The sequence below is a fragment of the Primulina tabacum genome, chromosome 15 (genome assembly GCF_025594145.1).
Source record: "Primulina tabacum isolate GXHZ01 chromosome 15, ASM2559414v2, whole genome shotgun sequence".
Classification (NCBI taxonomy): Eukaryota; Viridiplantae; Streptophyta; class Magnoliopsida; order Lamiales; family Gesneriaceae; genus Primulina; species Primulina tabacum.
In genome coordinates, this window is record NC_134564.1 from 9,978,929 (window position 1) to 10,005,020 (window position 26,092).

Genomic DNA, 26,092 nt, shown 5'->3' on the forward strand with positions numbered 1-26,092 from the left:
AGTTGCTAATATTAGCAATTGTGAGACATGACTTACCGTTTCAGTTTGTAGAATATGAGGCAATTAGATCAATTTTTACATATTTGGAACCTCAAGTCAATCATTTCACTAGAAACACCGCAAGGACTGATATTCTCAAGATGCATAAAAATGAATACAATAGACTAGCTCAAGAAATGCGTTCATGCTTTGGAAAATTTTGTTTCATTTCCGATTTGTGGACTTCTATTGTCACTGATGGTTATGTATGTTTGACAGTATATTTTATTGATTCTAAATGGGTTTTGCAAAAAAGGATTATCAACGTCTCTTACATGCCTCTACCTCAATCTGGTATTGCATTGTGTGATAAAATCAATAGCTTATTCAATGCTTGGGGAATTCAGAGAAAGGTTTTCACAATTACGTTGGACAATGCCGCTGCAAATGATGTGTTTGTTGGCCTTTTAAGGGATCATCTCAGTTTAAATTGTTCATTGGTGAATGATGGTATGTTTTTGCATGTTCGTTGTTGTGCACACATTCTCAATTTAATTGTCCAAGAAGGTTTGAAAATAATTGATCATTCCGCTGATAAGATTTGTGAATGTGTAAAGTATGTAAAAGGCAGTAAAGTGAGAACGAAAAAGTTTGTAGAATCTGTTACCCAAACTTCACTGGATCCTAAGAAATCACTCAGGCAAGATGTTCCTACTAGATGGAATTCTACGTATTGGATGCTTTCTAGTGCCATATATTATCGACGTGCTTTTAATCATTTGAAATTGACCGATACTAATTTCACACACTGTCCATTGGTTGACGAGTGGGTTCAAGCTGAAAATATGCAAATTTCTTGAGGTTTTCTATGAGACAACAACTTTGTTTTCTGGGGTGAAATATCCTACTGCCAACCTTTATTTTCCTCGTGTCTTTACGGTTCAATTGACATTAAGTCAAGCCTTGCAAAGCTCTAATGATTTCATGAGATCAATGGCCAATCGGATATTTTAGAAATTTGACAAGTACTGGAAAGATTATAACATTTTGTTGTCCATTGTTGTGATAGTTGATCCGAGGTTCAAGATGCAGTTTGTTGAGTTTTGTTACAACAAGTTTTACGAACATGGTAGTAACGAATTAAGTCTGGTGAAGTCTAAATTAGTTTCTTTGTTTGAGGAATATATGGGCCTTGCTTCTAAATCAAGTAGTAGCAACACATCTACGAGTTTTCACAGTGGCATTGATGATAATGCTTCTCTTCCTCTAAATTCAGACAGTGGATGCATGGATGTTTTGAAGGTATTTATGTTAATTTTTTCTTTTTCTCACTATTTTTTACTTTTCGTTACCAATACATTTAATTTATGATGTAAGAATTTGACAAATTTCAAAGAACAGAATTAAATGATAGAGCTCAAAAGAGTCAATTAGATCTTTATTTGGATGAACCGAAAATTGATAGATCTTCAAAATGTGATGTTCTTGCATTTTTGAAAGCTTAGCAATTTAGGTATCTTGAATTGCACAAATGGCCAGAGATATTTTGAGTGTTCCAATTTCTACAGTTGCTTCTGAATCAGCTTTTAGCACGGGTGGTAGGATACTTGACCAATATCGTAGTGCAATGAAGCCTGATGTTGTTGAGGTGTTGGTTTGTTGTAGAGATTGGTTAGTTGGACAGAAAGGTTAGTTACTGTAGAACTCGATAAATCAGACTACGTATAAGCCATGCATAATTATTATTATTTAAATTAAAATGATTTTCATACATGCATGAGTGTTTAATTCATTTTAAAATTTGTTAAGTCATGATCATTTATTTTAAATCGCAGAAGTTTAGTTTTATCTTTTCAGTTAAATAAGCGAGGTCGGACTGGATTTGGAGTATTGAGATAAAATTTAATAATAAGAAAATATTCCTAAATTTAATTTAAGCCAAGGAATAATTTATTTTAAGGTAAAAGAATGTTTAAGGGTTTATTTAATTAATTGGAGTTAAGTAGTAAATAAGCTCTTTTATGTCCAATAATTAATTTAAAAGCCTAAATTAAAATGTGTAACCAATTGAGATAAATTAATCTAGACCTATTTTATTTAAGAAATTGTAACTTAACATGTTAGTAATTTATTTTAAGACTTAGCCATGCATGCAAGAAAAATTACTATCCAAAATTAATTTAATTATTTCACTAAAATACATAATTAGTGCTTAAAACTTTAAGTAGATAAAATCCAATAATTAAGCAATATTTTTACCCCATTCGTTAGCAAGAATTCGGCCACCCCCCTTATAGGATTCAATCATGTTTGGAAACCCTTTATTTTTTATTCACTTCCTTAACCCTTCATGGTATATTTAATCCTTCACTTTTAAATCACCACTAATTAATAATTAAGTACTATTATGCACCTAATCAATCACCAAATCAGCCCATCTATTCCTCATTCTCGAGCATCAAGTAGGAAGGAGATCATTTCCTTGTACCATTCCATTCCTCAAATTTGAAACTTCCCTCTAATGCATTCTTGACTCCTTTATTTTCCTTGTAACCTACCCCTTCATTCCTTAACACACCTCCACCCTCTCATTCAAAATTTCAGAAGCATAGGCTGAGAAAAAAACGTGAGCCTTCATCAAGTAATCAAGAAAGTAAGAAAAGAAAAGGAACTCCGTCTCCGCCGCGCCGTGTTCGTCATATTGATTTGTTTCTTTCGAAAACAAATTTCCAGGCATGTTTATATTGTTCTTTGCTCTTAAATCAAGTCATATAAATATTTTAAAACATTACATGATCATGATTTCAATGGCAAAAACCGAAATGATAGCAACTTTTCAAAACAAAACTGCACAGATTTTTTCGGTTCTTCCTTGTGCTTCACGGGTTTGGTTTTTTTGTGGTTTCAGGAGGTTGGCTCGATTCCAGGCACTCAAGGCTGCATCTAGGCATGTTATATAGTGTGTTCGGAAGGCGTTGGTCCATCGTTTTAAGTCCATTCACCACAGCAAAACGAAATGGACAACAACTCTCCAAAGTTGCAATTTTTGAGTCTCGATTTCATTGTTTGTTGTCTAAGGTGAGGATTCGGATCATGGTTGGTCTAAGGCCTGTAACCATGGTTAGAACCCTTCCTTAGTATGTTTAGGACGTGACCAAGATGGCCTTTCAAGGCTTGGTTCATGGTCCCATTGATTTTAAAACAAAACAAGACAAGTGTTCCACGGTTTCGTTTTTCTGATTTTTCGTGTGTGTGAGTTGGTTCGGCTTTGTGGTGTTTAGGTGGATCTTAGTTGGCTTCTATCCCTTAGCCATGGTTCACACAATACCTCAGGATGTCTAGATCATGCCATGGTCGATCAAATGACCAATGGAATGAAATGACAGCAACATAAAGCAATACACCCCACGCGCAGCAGTATGGTTCTCGGGTGGGAACGTTGGGTTGTCTTGGGTGTTTGCTTGGATTGTGGTAGGCCTAGGGCCCTTAGCCATGGTTCAAGCCACACCTTAGGATGTTGGGAAGAGGCTCTGGTAGGTGGTTCAAGCCCCAATGGCCATTAGCCTTATAAACGAAGCAACACAAGCAAAGCTGCGGCCACTGAAATTTGACAGCAGCATGGTTGCGGTTCAGGAGGCTCGTTTGAGTTCATGATTGTCTTTTAGCCTATGGTCTTGGACTGGACAGTACCTCAATGAGTTAAGAAGGTCATGTTTTTGGCCGTTCATGATTTGGTTAAGTTTAGAAGTCATACGAGAATTTACGGTGCAATGTGCCAAAATGACTCTCGAAAGAGCATTTTACAATTTTGGGATCCATTCACTATTTTCGTGTATTACAGCCCTAGGGTCATGTTTTCCAGTATTTTTGGTGTATTTTAATCATGGCTAAATGATGGTTCAATGTTGGTTCGGGTTGGTACGAAACCAGGTTGAATACTAAGTTTGTTAGGCGTAATTGTCTCATTTGTAGTTCGATTATGAAGTGTTGGTTAAGTTAAGTTTATTTGCATGTTCTCATGTTAGAATTAGGTCTCAGCGAGCCTGGGAACGATCCAACTCATTTGATTAAAACATGGTTACAATTATATTACGTGCATGAAATATAAAATGTTTATTTTTGAGATATATGCGATATGTCTTGTGGCCACCTTACGCTTATGGGATTGATTCACCCGGTGACTTACGACCGGTTTACGATTATGTATGGGTACGGATATCCAGTCCAAGGGCTGTGAGGATCTCTACCGCTCAGTATACTGTGGTTTAATCTGATCAGACGTGCATGTTATGTTATGTTATGTTATGGGCCACTTGCGTATAACATTATCTCTACAGAAAATTACGATATGATATGTTATGACAGAGCTCTATCGAGCAAACTTTTACGTATGATTTTCAGATATGCACGTATTTATAATTACTCATGACATGATTTCCCCCTTACGCTTTATGATACAATATTTTTACGTTACATGAAATTTTATGATATATTTACTTGTTATTCACGATATATGCATGCTGAGTCTTTAGACTCACTAGACTTGATTGTTGTAGGTACTGATGGGGTCGAGACCGAGGGCGGGGACTAGTGAGCTTGCTTGGGTCGACAGTAGTAGGAACCCGAGGACCTCAGTTTTATCATTTACTATTTATGCTCAAACTCAATTTTTTACTTTGACGAATTATTTTTAAGTTGTGGTTTGAAAACAATATTTGTTTCCACTGTTACATTAAACATTAGATCTTTTTATCAGTTTATTTTATGAATGAGGCATGTAATTTATTTAAAAGAAAAATTTTAAATAATTCCGCAAATTTGCAAATACGAAATACGGGCCTCTACAGTTGGTATCAGAGCCTATGTTCTTGTAAAGGGTTGTACTACTACTGATCTTGAGAAGCTCACGAAGTCATGTGTTCGGTCTGTAAGTTTTACGTTTACGCATTTCGTTTAAAGCATAAAATATTTTAACAGCATGATTTCATGAAATGTTTTATGTCAAGATTATGACTATGCAGTATTTATTTAAATTTAAAGTAATAATGGAATTATGCATGTTGGTTACGTATGAGTTATATGTATGGAACAGTATGCCTCCTAGACGCATTCCTGAGCGCATGAGAGATGATGAGCATCGTCATGAAGACGGTGAGGATCATAGACAGGAGAGAGATTTACCTCCGCCCCCTCCACCGGACATGAACGCCCAGATGCTAGCCGGAATGTCATAGTTCTTCGCGCAATTTGCGGGGAACAATGCAGGGGTAGCCAGGTAGACTGGACCTGAGGCTACCTACGAGCGGTTCATGAAGATGAGACCGAAGGAGTTCTCGGGGACGTCAGATCCCATGATTGCCGAGGGCTGGATTAAGTCCCTTGAGGTTATGTTCGAGTTCATGGGGCTTGGAGATGAGGACAGAGTTCGTTGTGCGACCTATCTGTTTGGAGGAGACGCCCGCTTGTGGTGGGAAGGAGAATCTGTAGCCTTGAATTTGGCTACTCTGAGCTGGACGCGCTTTACAGAGGTATTCTACTCCAACTATTTTACTGACGAGGTGCATTCCAGGTTGACCAGGGAATTTATGACCCTGAGACAGGGAGACATGACTGTTACGGAGTTTATCCGTAAGTTTGAGAGGGGTTGCCATTTCGTACCACTGATTGCGAATGATGCTGGAGCCAAGTTGAGGTAGTTTATGGATGGTCTGCGGCCAATCTTGCACCGTGATGTTAGGGTGGCTGGCCCTACTACTTATGATGTCGCTGTCTCCAGAGCTCTAGCTGCAGAGCAGGATCTGAATGATATTGAGAGAGACCGCCAGGGCAAGCGACCAGTCCATGCACCGCACCGCCTTCCCCATCAGCAGCATCAGAGTAAGAGACCTTTCCACGGCCCATCCAGGAACAGAGGACAGCAGCAGCAGGGACTTGTAGTCCCGAGGGCCACGGATTACCAGTCTGGGCTAAGGGCACACGCCATCACGCTGGAGCTTGTATGTAAGGCTCAGGGAAGTGCTACAAGTGTGGTAGTCCTGACCACCTACTGAAGAATTGCCCTCAAGGAAGTCTGCCTACCCAAGGCAGAGTTTTCGCCCTTCATGCAGTGGAGACGATCCCGGAGACTATGCTCTTGACAGGCATCTTAAAGCTTCAAGTTTATATTTGAAAGTTATTGTTTCGAGGGTTTGGGTTAAAATTTTGAACATAGAATTGATGATAGGATTGCATGTTCTAATCAGCGTTATTTCGGGAATTTAGGTTAGCAGAACTTTGACATTCGCATGTCTATAAGTTTAGTTCTTGTAATTATTGGGTTCACCGTGATGTTTCAACCTTTCAGGAAGAATTTTTATAGCTGGTTCAGCTACGAATGCCTTGATAGATTCAGGGGCTAAACATTCGTTCATTTCGGAGACCTTTACGAATTTTCTCCATATCAAGACCATTGGACTATATGTAGCGTATTCAGTAGTGTTACCCTCTGGAGAGGAGCTAGCCGCTACTGGTGATACCCCCATAAGAATCCGGGTCCTCGTCAACCCGGTTTGTTATTTTAATAGCCCAAAACAGAGCCAATAGCTAGTCATTTTCCTGAGGTCCCGGGCAGATCTCCTCATCCCGAGCACTTCTCCTCTCCCCGGGCAGTCATCATAGCCCGGGCTCTATATCAACGAGCCGGGAACTCTACTACCCGGGTTACCTCGATAATTGAACCACACTCGAGTATGATTGATACATGCCGTATAATCTGTCAGAACAACTTGGGCTTGGAGTGTCCTAGAAGCCATCAGAAGCTAGAGTATGGGCAACCGGCTTGCCATACTTAGTAGGTGGCACTGGAATCGAGGTACCTACCTCATTTCTTCTACTATAAATAGCAGGTATTAATGTCATTAAAGGATCCTGAAAAATCTTTGAACTCTAAGCATTATACATATTTTCTTTAAAATATTGCTTGTGATCATCTTCAACCTGCTGACTTAAGCATCGGAGTGGCCACGCCGGACACCCCTCCAGCGCCCATTCACGAGTTACTTTCTTATTTGCAGGTGTTAATCTCAGCCATTATTTTCACTCAAAATTCCCAAACACTATAAATTGTTGGTTTGCCCGGAAATAGACAAGAGCGTGAGCAGGAGCAAGAGCAGGAGTTGGGGGAGGAGGAGGAGAGACAGGAGGCTGAGGAGTCCAGTGCCGGGTCCAAATCTCCAACCGTGGCGGAAGAGTTGCTGGAGCTGAGGCAGAAGATGAAGGTCCCGGAAGGACAATTGGAGAACCAGAGCACTTCTCGGGCAATCACTAGAGGATGCCCATTTGCTGACATTATTTTCCGGGAACCCCTGCCTGGAAATTTCAAGTCTGCCAAAATAAAAGACTATGATGGCAACGCAGACCCTGAGGAACACTTGGCCAGATTTGAGAACATGGCCATGCTGCACTGTTACACTGATAGAATAAAGTGTAAAGTGTTCCTAACAACATTGGTAGATTCGGCTCAGAGATGGTTTGAGGGTTTGGCCCCCCAGAGTATTAGTTCTTTCAAAGATTTCCAAAAGTTGTTCTCGCACCATTTCAGCAGCAGCAAAATGTACAAGAAGACTGCTTTCAGTCTTTTCGAAGTCAAGCAGAGCCCGGAGGAAAGTTTAAGGGCTTATATTCGAAGATTCAATCGAGTGGCTCTGGATGTACCCACTTGTGCCACTGAGACAAAGACTACCGCATTTACCCAGGGCTTAAGGGAGGGTGAGTTTTTCAAATCACTGACCAAGAAGGTGCCCGGCGATTTCGAGGACTTATTATCTCTGGCAAAGAAGTACATCAATATGGAAGAGGCTCAGAAGCAGAAGAGGGAGGCTGTAAAAAAGGAGAGAGGAGACCGGGTATCTAAGACCGAGGAGAAGGGGCAAAGAGAGGTAATGCAGGGCACTTTTCTCAGCACGTGCCTCTAAAGATGGCCCGGGAAAGGGAAGTACAAGAATACAGTAGGGACCTGGCCCCGGACCATCAATTATCCTTGCCAGAGAAAAGAGGATTTTGCACTTTCCACAGTGTGTTATCATAACACCGAAGATTGCAAAACATTGAAGGGAAATTATGCCTTACCGTCCATCCCTAGACCCAGTCACAATAACCAGAGGCCTAGATTGCCACCTTGGACATCTCGGCAACCAGGATCCAGTGCCCGAGGGGGAGGTATGAGGAATAACCCGAGGAGTGAACCCGGGAGAAGAAGGGAGCCTGAGCCCGAGAGGAAAAATAATTTGCCCCCTGCGACGGGGTTGATTAAAATGATATCAGGAGGCTCTACTGATGGAGACTCCAACCGGGCGAGAAAGTCGAGAAGTAGGAGGGAGAGTATGGAGGTAGAGGGATCAAGGAGGAACGAGGCGGTCATCAGTTTTGGCCCAGAAGATTTGATAGGGGTGAATCTGTCCCACAATGATGCCCTGGTTATCCAAGCCCGTGTGGCAAATTATGACATTTTGAGGGTCTTTGTTGATTCGGGCAGTTCTGTAAATGTGATTTTTAAAGATGCCTTTGCGCAGATGGATTTGCAGGGTTTTCACTTGGAAGTTGTGGAAACTGCCCTCTTTGGCTTTGCTGGCCACGTGGTCTACCCGGAAGGGGAGATTGTCTTACCACTAACCCTAGGCTCTCAGGATCTCAAGAAGACAGTGATGACCTCTTTCACTGTAGTGGACTCCCCATCTTCATACAATATCATTTTGGGGAGGCCGGCTATGAGTGAATTAAGGGCTGTGGCATCCACTTACCATCAAAAGATAAAGTTTCCTGTGGGAGGCCGGGTAGGAGAAGTTAGGGGAAATCAACCTTCTTCCCGAAAATGTTATGTGGAGGCAGTCCGGGTTGATCAGAGCAAAACCAAGAGAGAAGGGAAGAAGGCAAGGATGGATGAAGTTGTAGGAAGAGTGGTGGAGAAAAGGGAAGTACATTTTGTAGCAGAGGAGGAGCAGGAGATGATAGAAATCGGACCAGGCCAGCAAATCCGGGTGGCTCGGGACCTCAATGCATCCACCCGGGTTAGTTTGATTAACTGTTTAAAATCTAATATTAATGTATTTGCCTGGTCGCAGCAGGGGTTGACAGGGATTTCTCCCCTGATATCGGAGCACCAACTGAACATTCTCCCGGGATCTCACCCGGTGAAGCAGAAAAAGAGACACTTTGGTCCTGAAAAGGACAAAGTTATTGATGAGCAAGTGAAGGAGCTGCTGAAGGCCGGTCACATTCGAGAAATTCAATTCCCCACATGGCTTTCGAATGTGGTGCTGGTACCTAAATCCACCGGGAAGTGGCGAATGTGTGTAGATTTCCGCGATCTCAACAAGGCTTGCCCTAAAGACCATTACCCCTTGCCCAGGATTGACCAGCTGGTGGACTCCACCTCAGGTTTTGAACTATTGAGCTTCATGGACGCATACCAGGGATATCATCAAATTCCCCTGGCCAAGAGTGACCAATATAAAGCCAGCTTCATCACCTCGGGAGGTACATTTTGTTATATTGTAATGCCTTTCGAGTTGAAGAATGCAGGGGCTACTTACCAGCGTCTAATGAACAAAGTCTTTGAGAAGCAGCTGGGACGAAATATGGAAATCTATGTGGATGATATTCTGGGCAAGTCCAAGGAGGTTGAGAATTTCATCATTGATCTGGAAGAAACCTTTGCCACTCTAATGCATTGCGTGATCAAGCTTAACCCTGCCAAATGCATTTTTGGTGTCAAGAGTGGCAAATTATTGGGATTCATAGTGACAGATCGAGGGATCGAGGTGAATCAAGAAAAAGTCAAGTCCGTGTTGTGTATGCCATCCCCCCGATCTGTCAAAGAAGTACAGAAGCTGACCGGGAGGATTGCTTCCCTGTCTCGATTTATATCCCGGTCAGCACACAGGAGTTATCCTTTCTTCCAGGTTCTAAGGAAGGCCCAGCAATTCGGGTGGGATGAAAAATGTGAGCAGGCCTTCCAGGATTTGAAGATTCACCTTGCAGAGCTCCCTGTGTTGGTAAAGTCGGAGCCCGGGGAAAAACTATTTGTTTATCTATCTACTACAGAGTATGCTGTCAGCTCAGTTCTGGTAAAAGAAAAAGGCTCTGATCAACAGCATGTCTACTATGTCAGCCATGCTCTAAGAGGACCCGAGCTCCGGTACAGCAAAGTGGAGAAGATTGCTTTGGCCTTGATCATGACCACCCGGAAGCTAAGACCCTACTTCATGTCACATCAAATCATTGTTCTTACCAATAGACCTCTCGGCAGGATTTTGACTCACTCTGAAGTATCCGAGCGAATGATCAAATGGACAGTAGAGTTGGGGGAGTATGACATTGAATACAAACCCCGGGTGGCCATCAAAGCACAAGCTCTATCAGATTTTTTATCCGAGATGGTCCAACCCAATGAGGAGGAAGTATGAAGAGTATTCGTGGATGGGTCGTCTAGCCTTGCTGGGTGTGGAGTAGGGGTTGTAATAATATCTCCCCTGGGAGAAAAGATTAAACTAGCGCTGAGGATTGACTCCCGGGTAACTAACAATGAGGCCGAGTATGAGGCTGTCCTAGCTGGTGTCCAAGCTGCCCGGGAAGTCGGGGCTTCCCGGATTATTCTATATTCTGATTCGCAACTCATTACTCAGCAGATAAAGGGCGTGTATGAAGCTAAGGATGACAGGATGTTAAAGTATTTACGGCTCATCAAAACCCGAGCAGAAGTTTTTACGGATTGGGATATTGAACAAATACTCCGGGAAGAGAATAGCGAGGCAGATACTCTGGCAAAAATGGTTGCTTCCTTGTCAGAAGTAAGCACCCGGGAGGTCTTGAATGTTTCCCGATTGATCCTTTCTACCGAGGAAGAAATGTTACCAGAACCAGAGGACTCCTGGATGACACCTCTGATTAAGTTCATTGTAAGTAATGAACTGCCTAAGGACAAAGACCGAGCTCAGAAAACTAAAAGACAAGCTCCCAGGTTTGTTCTCTTAAACAATATTTTGTACAGGAGATCGTTCCAGGGACCTCTTTTGAAATGCTTGTCCGAGAAAGAGTTCGATTATGTCCTCCGAGAGATTCATAAAGGATGTTGTGCTGAACACCTCGGAGGAATGTTTTTGGCCCGGAAAACAATGCTTGCCGGTTTCTGGTGGCCAACTCTCAGTCAAGATTCTGCTCGGGTGGTCCAATCTTATGAGGGCTGTCAACATCACTCGAATTTTAAACACAGCCCGGCTACTCTCATGAAGCCTATCTGGGCATCTTGCCCCTTTGATCAATGGGGCATGGATATCGTGGGTCCTTTCTCAATTGCCCGAGCTCAGAAAAAATTATTGTTAGTAGCCGTGGATTAATTTTCCAAGTGGGTAGAAGCTGAGCCCTTGGCAAAAATTACTGAGCGGGAAGTATTGAAATTTTTGTGGAAAAACATTGTGTGCCGGTTTGGGGTGCCCAGGAGACTAATCTCAGATAATGGGAGACAATTTCAGGGCAAAGGAATTACATCGTGGTGCCAGAAAATGAAGATCACTCAATCTTTTACCTCTGTGGCGTATCCTCAAGCTAATGGTCAAACAGAAGTTGTCAATAGAATTATTGTGCAAGCACTGAAAACGAGGCTACAAGGCAAAGGAAGGGATTGGGTGGAAGAGTTACCCAGTGTTCTCTAGGCTTACAGAACTACTCCCCAGGCACCTACCCAAGAAACTCCTTTAAACTTGGTTTTTGGTTCTGAAGCAGTCCTCCCAGTTGAAATCGGGCAAACCTCTTCCCGGGTAGAATCTTACCCGGACAACAATGATCAGTCCCGAGCTATGGAGTTGGATTTGGTGGAAGAAAAAAGAGATAGAGCTTTCATTCGAATGGAAGCATATCGAAGCCGGGTTATGAAGTCATATAACAAAAGGGTCCGGATACGAGATTTCTAAGTGGGTGATCTAGTAATGAAGAAGGTCAACCCAGCTGGGGACGTTGGGAAGTTGGAAGCACGATAGGAAGGACCTTATAAAATCACCCGAAAAGTCAGCTCGGGATCCTTTTATTTAGAAGATGCTCAAGGACATCTCCTCAAAAGGCCTTGAAATGTATTTAATTTAAAGAAGTACTATGCATGACAGATGTAATTATTTGATGGAAGAAATAAACGAAAGATATATTTTCTCAAAGAATGATATGAATGTTTCTGTTATCTTATAACGGGAAGTACTAGGCCCCAGTTATTGAAGAAAAGCCCACGGCACTACACCCTGGTTCGGGGCACCACACCTCGACCATTCGCGAGTCCTGGGACATGATCCCCGGCCCAAGGCTCCGTACCTTGGTTCTTAAAAGCCCAGGGCACTACACCCTTGCTCGGGGCACCACAACTCGACCATTCCCAAGTCCCGGGACATGATCCCCGGCCCAAGGCTCCGTACCTTGGTTCTTAAAAGCCCAGGGCACTACACCCTGGCTCGGGGCACCACACCACGACCATTCCCAAGTCCCAAGACATGATCCCCGGCCCAAGGCTCCGTACCTTGGTTCTTAAAAGCCCAGGGCACTACACCCTGGCTCGGGGCACCACACCTCGACCATTCCCAAGTCCCGGGACATGATCCCCGGCCCAAGGCTCCGTACCTTGGTTCTTAAAAGCTCAGGGCACTACACCCTGGCTCGGAGCACCACACCTCGACCATTCCAAGTCCCGGGACATGATCCCCGGCTCAAGGCTCCGTACCTTGGTTCTTAAAAGCCCAGGGCACGACACCCTGGCTCGGGGCACCACACCTCGACCATTCCCAAGTCCCGGGATATGATCCCCGGCCCAAGGCTCCGTACCTTGGTTTTTAAAAGCCCAGGGCACTACACCCTGGCTCGGGGCACCACACCTCGACCATTCCCAAGTCCCGGGACATGATCCCCGGCCCAAGGCTCCGTACCTTGGTTCTTAAAAGCCCAGGGCACTACACCCTGGCTCGGGGCACCACACCTCGACCATTCCCAAGTCCCGGGACATGATCCCCGGCCCAAGGTTCCGTACCTTGGTTCTTAAAAGCCCATGGCACTACACCCTGGCTCGGGGCACCGCACCTCGACCAGTCTAAACCCCGAAATATGCTCTCTTGGCCAACTTTTCTAGTTGGTATACGCGCCGAGATTTATGTCCGGGTTTTAGGTTGCTTATATCTGAGTCGCTTGCGGAGTATGAGGCATTTTATGCATTACGAGGATCAAGATCCCGGGTACTTATTTGAAGTTACCGGTTAATTCGCAACACTTAGAAAATTTTCTGGTTATTTTCATGCAAGCAGTTATATCACCCTAGTTATTGAAAGACTTATCAAGATATGATTGCAGAGAGGATAAAGGGAAAATGAAATTTGCATTAATAAGAGCCCGAGGGCCAAAAAGTTACAGAACAGGAAAAGGTTAGAAAATACAAATATTAGCCTATATCTACGTGTTCAGGCTCGGGCTGCTCTTCTTCGGCCGCCTCTTTGTCCTCCTCACCATCACTGGGAAGGGATGCAATGGCCAGACCAAAATCAGGAAAATTTTCCTTATCTTGGGGCAAGAGTCCGGCTTCCTCAAATTGTTCCCGGCATTTTTCAAAACCGATCTGAAAAAGAGGGTAGGCCTTGTCCACCACGGCCTTCTTGAACTCAGGAGATTGGAGGAAGGAAGTCTGCCACTTGTCCTTATCGTATTCAGCCCGGCCCAGGGCACTCTCAGCTCTCTCAGCCTGATGCAACTGCAACTCTGCCTGTTCGGAAACGGCACGGAGCCTCGATTCCGAGACAAATAGAGAGCCCTGCAGACGTTCCTCTCGGATAAGGCCTTCAATAATATCCTCTTGAGCCTTGTCCAGAGCTGAGCGCAGCTTAGCCACTTCTTCCTCATAGGTGGCCCGAGCCCAGGCTAGCTCCTCTTGCAGCCTCTCCTGAGCATCTTGGAAAGACCGGGCTCGCTTGCCAGAGATAGTGGCAACCCTTCCAACCCCCTCAAAAGCCGAGATCAGCAGGTGAGCGGCCTGTCCAAAAACAAGGTCGATAAGAATCAACAGTGATCGGAGCAAGAAAAGGGTATGGGGACTAACAAAAACTTACCGACAAGAGCTTGTTTGAGCCCTCAAAAATTTTAGCAGAAGCACTAGCATCCTTCAAACGAGCCTCCTCGTCAGGAGTGAGAAGCTGTTTGAAAATCTTCATCCCCCGTGGCAAAGGTCCATCCTCAAGAATATTTATTCGGGGAGGCTGCTCGAGGAGAGGAGGTTGTTGAGTGGTTTGTTGCTCGAACCCGAGGAGAGGAGGCTGTTGGTCAGATCGTTGGAGGGGAGGGGTGGTTGACCGGGTCACAGGAGAGGAGCTTTGACCCACCTCCCAGCTGTCCTCGGCCAAAGTCTGCTCCGGGCTTGTGATAGCCTTTCGCTTCCTCTGGGTCAGAGGGAAGTGGTCTTCAGGGTCTTCCTGGGAGGAATCCCGGGTCACCCCTTCTTGCTGGGCCTCTGCCCGGTTCAACTCAGCTTGCCGAGCTGCCTGTTCCTCGGCCTGCTTCTTCTCGAGGGCAGCTTTCCGAGCTACCATTTTCTTCTCTTTGGCTGCCTTTTCAGCCGCCCATTTTTTGGCGAAAGCCTCCTGCATTTTTGAGTTATCTGCACAAGACTAAGAAGAAATTTCAGCACAAATAATAAGTATAAAACTCTAAAAACAAGACTAGGATATCACGAATTACCGGGTTGAGCGCCCGAGACAGCAACCTCGTCAATCACCCTGTCCAAAGGGTCCTCAGCACAGGCACTCAACCCGTAGGTAATTAGGTTCTCATCTGAGATAAGAACAGAAGAGGAGTACTTCCGCCCCTCTACCAAGGTTTGACTAACAAGGAAAGGCTCCTCAAATTTGTAGGACTGTGGAAGGGTAGGTTGTTGGGGAAGGGAAGGGAGAAACCCGGTCAGGCAGGGAAGAGGACCCGGGAGTTGGATATAGAAAAATTTTCCTTTCCATCCCTTTTGAGAGGAAGGGATGTCATCAAGGAATCGGGCATTTAGCCGGGCAGTCAGGGAAAATGCATTGTCCCCAAGCCGGCAAGAAAAGAAATAGTGGAGAATAAGGGGAGTGATGAGATAATTATTCATCTTGAAGAGGATATAGGCCGAGGCCATAATCCTGAAAGAATTAGGATGGAATTGATTAACTGGTACGCCAAAGAACTTGGCAACCTCAATATAAAAAGGGTGGACGAGAAATCGAAGACCATTCCGGACTTGGTCTCGAAAGAAAGTAGTATACCCGGTAGGAGGGTTATTAGCCCTATCAGAAGGCCGGGGTACTAAAATGGAGAAAGAAGAAGGAATAGACCCCAAAGATCGGAGTTCCTCGTCCGCCCCCAAGCGCAAAGTGCTGCTCATTGAGGAGAACCAAGGAGCCCTCGGGATCTCAGTGGAAGGATGGTCAGAGGCCCGAGCTTTTCCATTACCTTTGTCCTTTCCAGGAGCTCGGGAAGTGCCCGAGGATGAGGGTTTTGAAAAAGAAGGTTTGGTTGGGATTGATTTTAAGGTAATAGAACGGCGGGGGGGAGACGGAGGGGAGTCAGAGCGCAGTGCGGCGGACTCATCGCTAGGAGATCCTCGCGCATTAGCTCCAGAGGTAGAAGAGGTAGAATTGGACATAGCTCGAAAGAGAAACTTACAAGTTTTGAGGGAGAAAGTGGTAGAAGATCGCCGGAAGTAGGTTGTTGGCACGAAGGAGCTTCGAGAAAAAATTTTGCAAGAGCTTCGCCGAAGATTTGATTTTGAAAGTGATTTTTGAAAAATAGAGCAGCCAATACTTATAGAGGGAGGGAATCAATCTGCACCGTTGATTTGAATCAAATCGGACGGTTGAACTAAACTTGGGAAATTGTGCGGGTATATGAAGGGACGCGCAATTATTAAAGTGTCAGACATATTGGCTCCTCGAAATGCGAGACGTTCCTAATCGTGGGAATAAAAAGGCACGCGTAATTATGGCCCCACATCATAGCCCGGGAGACTTAAGGCCCCGGCATCTTTATTCATAGCCCGGGAGATTTAAGGCCCCGGCATCTTTATTTTATATCCCGGGAGATTTAAGGCCCCGGCATCTTATTTAATATCCCGGGAGATTTGAGGCCCCGATACTTTATTCAAAGCCCGGGAGACACGAGGCCCCGGCACTTCATTCTACGTTCAGGATACATTAGGTCCTGGCATTTTGATTTCATTCGTTGGTTATATATTATTCAGTTTACATCGATTTATTTGCAGAAGATTAAAGGAACAGAGTATAATAATTAAGATTTTATTAAAGAAATTATCGATGTCGTATTACATCTGCCATTCTTGAGGCTACATAGTCTTGTCATTCAATTAGCCAATCAGTCAATTCCCGAATGTGAAGATTGGAGAAGGACTTGGAGGTTGAAATCTTGTTCAACTGATGTCATTCCTTCCACAGCATCGCATGCAAGAGAACTTGGTCAATGGCCAGGTCTGCAAATCGAGCTACTCCAAGCTCTCGCCTGTATTCCCTCGCCACTGCCCTTTGTGCACGTGTAAGGGCCAAACCGTTCTGGTGCGTGTTACTGATATCTTGAATCTTATACCAGGTAGACATGACCTTTACCCATATATATTCTTCAATGGTACTCTTCAAAGCCTCTATCTGGGGGTGCATTTCGCTAATGCTGGAGCAGGTGTACCACTGTCAGTGATTGTACCGCTGCAAGCACTGGAATCACTTGAACTCGACATATTGAAATAATGATCACCTTTCGTCTCTACCATCTTATTTATAGGAGGAGAGTTAAATCCCAACCGTTGATTTAGGCACACGTGGACGATCAGGATGCACCTCGTAAATTATACCAGGCAGACGAAAGGATGTGTACGGTTATTGAAGCGTCAATCTTACCCATCTCGAAATATGAAACGTTTTTCGGCGGGAATTTATTCAGTTCGTGATACATATATATCATCTGATGGAATTAAACTCTTGCAACAAAGTAAAAACAAAAATAAATTGGATGAGCATTTTATTTATAGGAATTTTTGCGGACTACATTAAAATATTCCTCCTCTACAAAAGCCCTCCACAGGGTCATCCACTTTTTAATTTCTCCAGTGGACGTCTTGAGGAAGCTGTCGGAGTCGGTGATGTTCGTCAAAAGCTTCCTCTCCTTGTGAAGCATCAGCTGGAAGACGTAGTCATCTTCGAATAGATTCACTGTATCGGCAACGTACAAGCGTTCCCAATATTTCTCCAGCTTTGCTACCAGTCGAGGAGTGGTAGCTTCTCCGCACTTGTAGAGAAAGTGCAGTCCTTGCAGCTCCTCCCAAAATCGAAGTACTTTATGGAAGACTTCATCCTCCAGCTCTATTTTTCATCTTTCCAGAGCTGTTTTCATGAACTCTTCTGCCATATCGGGAGCCTTCGAACTACTTGAACCTGCCATTGCGCTTCTCGGATAATAAATTGCTGGAGTGATGGAAAATAGGTAGGTGGGATACTATATATAGGGGAAAGAATTAATCTCCACCGTGGATCCGAATCTAATCGGACGATCAGAAGGAGTCTAGGAAATTGTGCATGCAGGTGAAAAGACATGTACGGATATCGAGGAAGCAGGCTCATTATTACCTCGGAATACGAATGATTTTCGGCTGTATCAATACTAACGCATGCGCCATTATGACACTACATTAATTTCTCGAGAATAATAAACGACACAATATCTAAAGCCCGGGAGATAGGAGGCCCCGGCATCCCAGTAAAGGTCCGGGTTGTATCAGACCCCGGTATCCCATTTCTTATATGGGATATTTAAAGCCCACGATGCTCTTACACATATCGAGTTGTGTTTCAACAGAAAAACAAGTACGACTCATCGGGACAGCGAGTCAAGCTCTAGCCCGACTATTTTAGGGATGGGTGGTGATACCCCCATAAGAATCCGGGTCCTCGTCAACCCGGTTTGTTATTTTAATAGCCCAAAACAGAGCCAATAGCTAGTCATTTTCCTGAGGACTCGGGCAGATCTCCTCATCCCGAGCACTTCTCCTCTCCCCGGGCAGTCATCATAGCCCGGGCTCTATACCAACGAGCCGGGAACTCTACTACCCGGGTTACGTCGAGAATTGAACCATACTCGAGTATGATTGATACAGGCCGTCTAATATGTCAGAACAACTTGGGCTTGGAGTGTCCTAGAAGCCATCAGAAGCTAGAGTATGGGCAACCGACTTGCCACTTAGTAGGTGGCACTGGAATCGAGGTACCTACCCCATTTCCTCTACTATAAATAGCAGATATTAATGTCATTAAAAGATCCTGAAAAATCTTTGAACTCTAAGCATTATACATATTTTCTTTAAAATATTGCTTGTGATCATCTTCAACCTGCTGACTTAAGCATCGGAGTGGCCACGCCAGACACCCCTCCGGCGCCCATTCACGAGTTACTTTCTTGTTTGCAGGTGTTAATCTCAGTCATTATCTTCACTCAAAATTCCCAAACACTATAAATTGTTGGTTTGATCCGTCGGAGCTCCTTACCCAGCTCACTCATTTCAGAGGGATCACATTAGCTACTAATGTGATCCGAGACATAGACCTCGAGCTTCATGGTAATCTTGTTTATGCGGATCTTATCGTATTGCCGATGCCAGAGTTTGACATCATTCTGGGTATGGACTGGCTATTAAGGAACAGAGTTTTGATTGACTTCCAGAGGAGATCTGTTCTAGTCCGACCGCTTGGTAGAGAGCAGTTCTTATTTGAATCAGACATGTACTTTCCTTTACCGCGTATAATACCTTGTGTACAGGCTAGGAAGCTTATGCGCAGAGGGTGTCGAGCATTTTTAGCAACTTTTGTGTCTGTTCCCGAAGCACCCAGTCAGTCAGCCGTCGAATGTCCCAATTGTTAGAGACTTCCTAGACGTTTTTCCTAGTGACGTCTCTGGTATGCCACCTTTGCGGGAAGTGCAGTTTTCTATTGAGCTTATGCCAGGCACCGCACCGATATCAAAAGCACTGTACCGATTAGCACCGACAGAGATGGAAGAACTCAAGAAGCAGTTTCATGAACTTCTTGACAAGGAGTTCATTCGCCCGAGTTTTTCACCATGGGACGCGCCAGTCTTATTTGTGAAGAAGAAGGATGGTTCGATGAGGCTCTGCATTGATTACCAGGAATTGAACAGGGTTACAGTGAAGAACAAATACCCACTTCCGAGGATTGAAGATTTATTTGATCAGCTACAGGGAGCTTCAGTATTCTCAAAGATTTATCTGCGTTCTGGTTATCACCAGTTGAGGGTGAATGATGCCGATGTTCTCAAGACTGCTTTTAGGACTCGTTATGACCACTTCGAGTTCCTTGTGATGCCGTTCGGTTTGACGAATGCGCCAGCGATCTTCATGGATCTCATGAATCACGTATTTCAGCCGTATCTTGACCAGTTCGTGATAGTATTCATCGACGACATCCTCGTGTACTCAAAGAATCATGAGGAGCACAGCAGACAAATGACCGCAGTTTTGCAGACCTTACAGAAGCACCAACTATTCGCGAAGTTCAGTAAGTGTGAGTTCTGGTTAGAGAAGGTGGCGTTCTTAGGCCACATTGTTTCTAGCAGCGGTATTGAGGTAGACCCAGCGAAAGTTACAGCAGTCAGAGATTGGGTTGTGCCGCAGAATGCATCAGAGATCCGTAATTTCCTTCGGCTAGCAGGATATTATCGGAAGTTTATTCAGGGATTCTCCTCTATCGCAGTTCCACTCACGTCGTTGACAAAGAAGAATGCGAAATTTGTGTGGAGCGATGAGTGTCAGAAGAGCTTTGATACCTTGAAGCAAGCTCTTATCTCAGCACCAGTATTGGCCATGCCGTCAGGGCCCAGAGATTTTGTTTTGTATACTGATGCTTCGAAGCTCGATTTAGGTGCAGTGTTGATGCAGCATAGGATGGTGATAGCTTATGCTTCTCGTCAGTTGAAGATCCATGAGAAGAATTACCCTACCCACGATCTAGAGTTGGCAGCCGTATTATTTGCCTTGAAGATTTGGAGGCATTATTTGTACAGAGAGAAGTGCCAGATCTTTACCGACCATAAGAGCCTCAAGTACTTCTTTACGCAGAAAGAGCTAAATATGCGTCAGAGGCGTTGGTTGGAGCTAGTGAAGGATTATGACTGTGACATTAGCTACCACCCGGGCAAAGCTAATGTAGTTGCGGATGCATTGAGCAGGAAAGTCGTAGTGATGGCTCATTTGGCGATTTCGAGACCCCTTCAGTTTGAGATGCAGAGGTTTGATCGAGAGACATATCCTCGAGGTAGAGTTCCCCGTCTATCTACTTTGACGATTCAGTCTTCTCTTCTAGACCGTATTCGCAATGGAAAGTCAGCAGATGAGCAGTTGGCGAAGTGGAGGCAGAGAGATGAGGCCAAGGGTAGTATTTTGTATACAGTTAGCGACGGTATTGTGAGATATCGAGACCGAATGTGGGTTCCTAGCAGCGATTCTATTCGAGCAGATATTTTATCAGAGGCCCACATGTCGCCGTACTCCATTCATCCTGAGAGTACAAAGATGTACAAAGATCTGCAGTTGTTGTATTGGTGGCCCGGTATGAAGAAGGATATTAGACGTTTTGTATCCGAGTGTCTGACGTGCCAGCTAGTGAAAACGGGGCATCAGCGACCAGCAGGTATGCTCAAGCCTCTTCCTATTCCCGAGTGGAAGTGGGAGAATGTTACCATGGACTTCGTTGTTGGTCTGCCGAAGTCAATCGGAGGATCAAATGCTATCTAGATGATTGTTGATCGTCTTACCAAATCAGCGCACTTCTTGCCCATAAAGACGACTTTCACCATGATTCATTATGCAGAGTTGTACATCCTAGAGATGGTCAGACTTCATGGTATTCCCATTTCTATAGTGTCTGACCGAGATCCTAGATTCACTTCCTCATTTTGGAAGAGTTTTCATTCGGCTATGGGTACGAAGTTGTTGTTTAGCACAGCTTTCCACCCACAGACAGATGGGCAGTCAGAGAGAGTTATCCAGATTTTGGAGGATCTTCTCCGTGCATGTGTCATCGACTTCACAGGGAGTTGGGAGTCGAAGTTGCCATTGGTAGAGTTTACCTATAACAACAGTTTTCAGTCGTCTATAGGTATGGCTCCATATGAAGCACTGTACGGTCGTAAGTGCAGATCGCCTATTCATTGGGATGAAGTAGGTGAGAGGTCAGAATTGGGTCCAGAGATTATTCAGCAGACTGCCGACGTAGTAGTCAAGATCCGTGATAGGTTGAGGACTGCTCAGAGTAGGCAAAAGAGTTATGCGGATCAGAGGAGGAGAGATCTAGAGTTTTCCGTTGGCGACCATGTTTTTGTGAAGATAGCACCTATGAAAGGTGTCATGCGGTTCGGGAAGAAAGGAAAGCTTAGTCCGAGATTCATCGGACCATTTGAGATCCTCGACAGGGTTGGGACGTTAGCTTATCGTGTTGCTATTCCGTCGAATCTGGCCGGAGTACACAACGTGTTCCACGTCTCTATGCTGAGGAAGTATATGGCAAATCCTTTGCATGTCCTGAACTTCGAACCGTTGCAGCTCACTCCGAACCTGTCTTATGAAGAAAGATTAGTGCAAATCTTAGACAGACAGGAGAAGAAGCTTAGGAACAAACTGGTGAAGCTAGTGAAAGTCAAATGGCTTAATCATTCGGAGGAGGAAGCTACATGGGAATCTGAGCCTGAGATGAAGAGTCGTTACCCCGAGTTATTCGGTAAGTTTTAATTTCGAGGACGAAATTTCTTTTAAGGGGGGAGAGTTGTAGAACCCGATAAATCAGACTACGTATAAGTCATGCATAATTATTATTATTTAAATTAAAATGATTTTCATACATGCATGAGTGTTTAATTCATTTTAAAATTTGTTAAGTCATGATCATTTATTTTAAATCGCAGAAGTTTAGTTTTATCTTTTCAGTTAAATAAGCGAGGCCGGACTGGATTTGGAGTATTGAGATAAAATTTAATAATAAGAAAATATTCCTAAATTTAATTTAAGCCAATGAATAATTTATTTTAAGGTAAAAGAATGTTTAAGGATTTATTTAATTAATTGGAGTTAAGTAGTAAATAAGCTCTTTTATGTCCAATAATTAATTTAAAAGCCTAAATTAAAATGTGTAACCAATTGGGATAAATTAATTTAGATCTATTTTATTTAAGAAATTGTAACTTAACATGTTAGTAATTAATTTTAAGACTTAGGCATGCATGCAAGAAAAATTACTATCCAAAATTAATTTAATTATTTCTCTAAAATATATAATTAGTGTTTAAAACTTTAAGGAGATAAAATCCAATAATTAAGCAATATTTTTACCCCATTTGTTAGCAAGAATTCGGCCACGCCCCTTATAGGATTCAATCATGTTTGGAAACCCTCTATTTTTTATTCCCTTCCTTAACCCTTCATGGTATATTTAATCCTTCACTTTTAAATCACCACTAATTAATAATTAAGCACTATTATGCACCTAATCAATCACCAAATCAGCCCATCTATTCCTCATTCTCGAGCATCAAGTAGGAAGGAGATCATTTCCTTGTACCATTCCATTCCTCAAATTTGAAACTTCCCTCTAATGCATTCTTGACTCCTTTATTTTCCTTGTAACCTACCCCTGCATTCCTTAACACTTCTCCACCCTCTCATTCGAAATTTCAGAAGCATAGGCTGAGAAAAAAACGTGAGCCTTCATCAAGTAATCAAGAAAGTAAGAAAAGAAAAGGAAATCCGTCTCCACCGCGCCGTGTTCGTCATATTGATTTGTTTCTTTCGAAAAAAAATTTTCAGGCATGTTTATATTGTTCTTTGCTCTTCAATCAAGTCATATAAATATTTTAAAACATTACATGATCATGATTTCAATGGCAAAAACCGAAATGACAGCAACTTTTCAAAACAAAACTGCACAGATTTTTTCGGTTCTTCCTTGTGCTTCACGGGTTTGGTTGTTTTGTGGTTTCAGGAGGTTGGCTCGATTCTAGGCACTCAAGGCTGCATCTAGGCATGTTATATAGTGTGTTAGGAAGGCGTTGGTCCATCGTTTTAAGTCCATTCGCCACAGCAAAACGAAATGGACAACAACTCTCCAAAGTTGCAATTTTTGAGTCTCGATTTCATTGTTTGTTGTCTAAGGTGAGGATTCGGATCATTGTTGGTCTAAGGCCTGTAACCATGGTTAGAACCCTTCCTTAGCATGTTTAGGACGTGACCAAGATGGCCTTTCAAGGCTTGGTTCATGGTCCCATTGATTTTAAAACAAAACAAGACAAGTGTTCCACGGTTTCGTTTTTCTGATTTTTCGTGTGTGTGAGTTGGTTCGGCTTTGTGGTGTTTAGGTGGATCTTAGTTGGCTTCTATCCCTTAGCCATGGTTCACACAATACCTCAGGATGTCTAGATCATGCCATGGTCGATCAAATGACCATTGGAATGAAAATGACAGCAACATAAAGCAATACACCCCACGCGCAGCAGTATGGTTCTCGGGTGGGAACGTTGGGTTGTCTTGGGTGTTTGCTTGGATTTTACTTGGATTGTGGTTGGCCTAGGGCCCTTAGCCATGGTTCAAGCCACACCTTAGGATGTTTGGAAGAGGCTCTGGTAGGTGGTTCAAGCCCCAATGGCCATTAGCCTTACAAACGAAGCAACACAAGCACAGCTGCGGCCACTGAAATTTGACAGCAGCATGGTTGCGGTTCAGGAGGCTCGTTTGAGTTCTTGGTTGGCTTTTGGCCTATGGCCTTGGACTAGACAGTACCTCAATGAGTTAGTAAGGTCATGTTTTTGACCGTTCGTGATTTGGTTAAGTTAAAAAGTCGTACGAGAATTTACGGTGTAATATGCCAAAATGACTCTCGAAAGAGCGTCTTACAATTTTGGGCTCCATTCACTATTTTTGTGTATTACAGCCCTAGGGTCATGTTTTCCAGTATTTTTGGTGTATTTTAATCATGGATAAACAATGGTTAAATGTTGGTTCGGGTTGGTACGAAGCCATGATTGAATACTAAGTTTGTTAGGCGTAATTGTCTCATTTGTAGTTCGATTATGAAGTGTTGGTTAAGTTAAGTTTATTTGCATGTTCTCATGTTAGAATTAGGTCGCAGCGAGCCTGGGAACGATCCAACTCATTCGGTAAAAACATGGTTACAATTATATTACATGCATAAAATATAAAATGTTTATTTTTGAGATATATGCGATATGTCTTGTGGCCACCTTACGCTTATGGGATTGCTTCACCCGGTGACTTATGATCGGTTTACGATTATGTATGGGTACGGACATCCAGTACAAGGGCTGTGATGATCTCTACTGCCCAGTATACTGTGGTTTAGTCTGATCAGACGTGCATGTTATGTTATGTTATGTTATAGGCCACTTGCGTAGAATATTATCTCTACAGAAAATTACGATATGATATGTTATGACAGAGCTCTATCGAGCAAACTTTTACGTATGATTTTCAGATATGCACGTATTTATAATTACTCATGACATGATTTGCTCCTTACGCTTTACGATACGATATTTTTACGTTACACGAAATTTTATGATATATTTACTTGTTATTCACGATATATGCATGCTGAGTCTTTAAACTCACTAGACTTGATTGTTGTAGGTACTGATGGGGTCGAGACCGAGGGCGGGGATCAGTGAGCTAGCTTGGGTCGGCAGTAGTAGGAACCCGTGGACCTCATTTTTATCATTTACTATTTATGCTCAAACTCAGTTTTTTACTTTGACGAATTATTTTTAAGTTGTGGTTTGAAAACAATATTTGTTTCCGCTGTTACATTAAACATTAAATCTTTTTATCAGTTTATTTTATGAATGAGGCGTGTTATTTATTTAAAAGAAAAATTTTAAATAATTCCGCAAATTTGCAAATACGAAATACGGGCCTCTACAGTGATTCTTCTTGTTATTTTCATTTTAAAGCTATCTGTTTTACTAATATTTTATTTTTGTAGAAACTACTGAGGTGAGGTTGGATGATTTGACTGAAAATATTAAGAATTTATTCATAAATGAGGATGCTGGATCAAACAATGCAGCAACGGATGATTGATGATTATAATAATGCTATGATACCTAGTATTGAAAAGTAAGTTAAATTTTATAAATTCATAATTTTTGAAAACTTTCACCCTTTCCTTTTTTAATTGTTAAATGTTATTTAAATGTTTGACTTTTACAAACAAATGTAGAACAATGAAGAAGTCAGAAGACAGAATTGGAGCTTGATTATTGTCACTTGGAAGTTGAAAATTATTTTGTTGTGTTTGAAGACCTTTTGAATAGCTTTTGTTATTATCTGTTTGAATTAAATATTATTATTATCATTATGTGTTTTGAATATTTATCTAATTATTGTGTTGAAAAATTAATATTATAAATAGACAACTAAAATTTTATTACACACAATCACAACATTACACATTCTTAATGAGAAACTTGTGAGGATATTATTAGAAATGTTATCTATATGACATATTATTATTTTTTTATTTTTTCAAATTTTTTCATTAATTTTTTTTAAAAAAATAAAAAATAAATAAAATTCGGGTTATACAGGTTAGACAGGTTGAGTCGGGTTAGATGGGTTCGTGTTCGGGTTGAGGGTTTTCGGGTTGCTTCGGGTTCGGGTTGGGTTCGGGTTGAAAAAAATAAAAAAAAATACGCGGGTTGACCCGAAACTTGACTCACCCGACCCGATTGACACCCCTATTCCAGAGCACACTTCATCATGACATCAACTCAACTACCCGAGAATACTAAACGACAAGAATATTTAAAGTCCGGGAGACATGAGGCCCTGGCATCTTATCTCAAGTCCGGGAGACATGAGGCCCTAAAATCTTATCTTAAGTCCGGGAGACATAAGGCCCCAGAACCTCATTCCATCTTTGGGATATTTGAAGCCCCCGATGCTTTTATAGCCAAGATTGATCATCTTTATGTTGGAGTTCAAGCATGACAAAGTGGGACAACGAGAATGACT

The 26,092-nt window shown here is 42.9% G+C and overlaps 1 protein-coding gene across 1 annotated transcript in view; it reads left to right on the plus strand.

The window, feature by feature from the left end:
* Nucleotides 1-25,377, plus strand: part of LOC142528089 (uncharacterized) — a 51,913-nt gene extending 26,536 nt beyond the window's left edge. The window contains exons 3-4 of the mRNA XM_075633144.1: nt 25,062-25,195; nt 25,299-25,377. Coding sequence (XP_075489259.1) covers nt 25,062-25,159 — 98 coding nt within the window. The 3' untranslated portion in view covers nt 25,160-25,195; nt 25,299-25,377. The remainder of the gene's footprint in view (nt 1-25,061; nt 25,196-25,298) is intronic.
* Nucleotides 25,378-26,092: the final 715 nt, after the last annotated feature.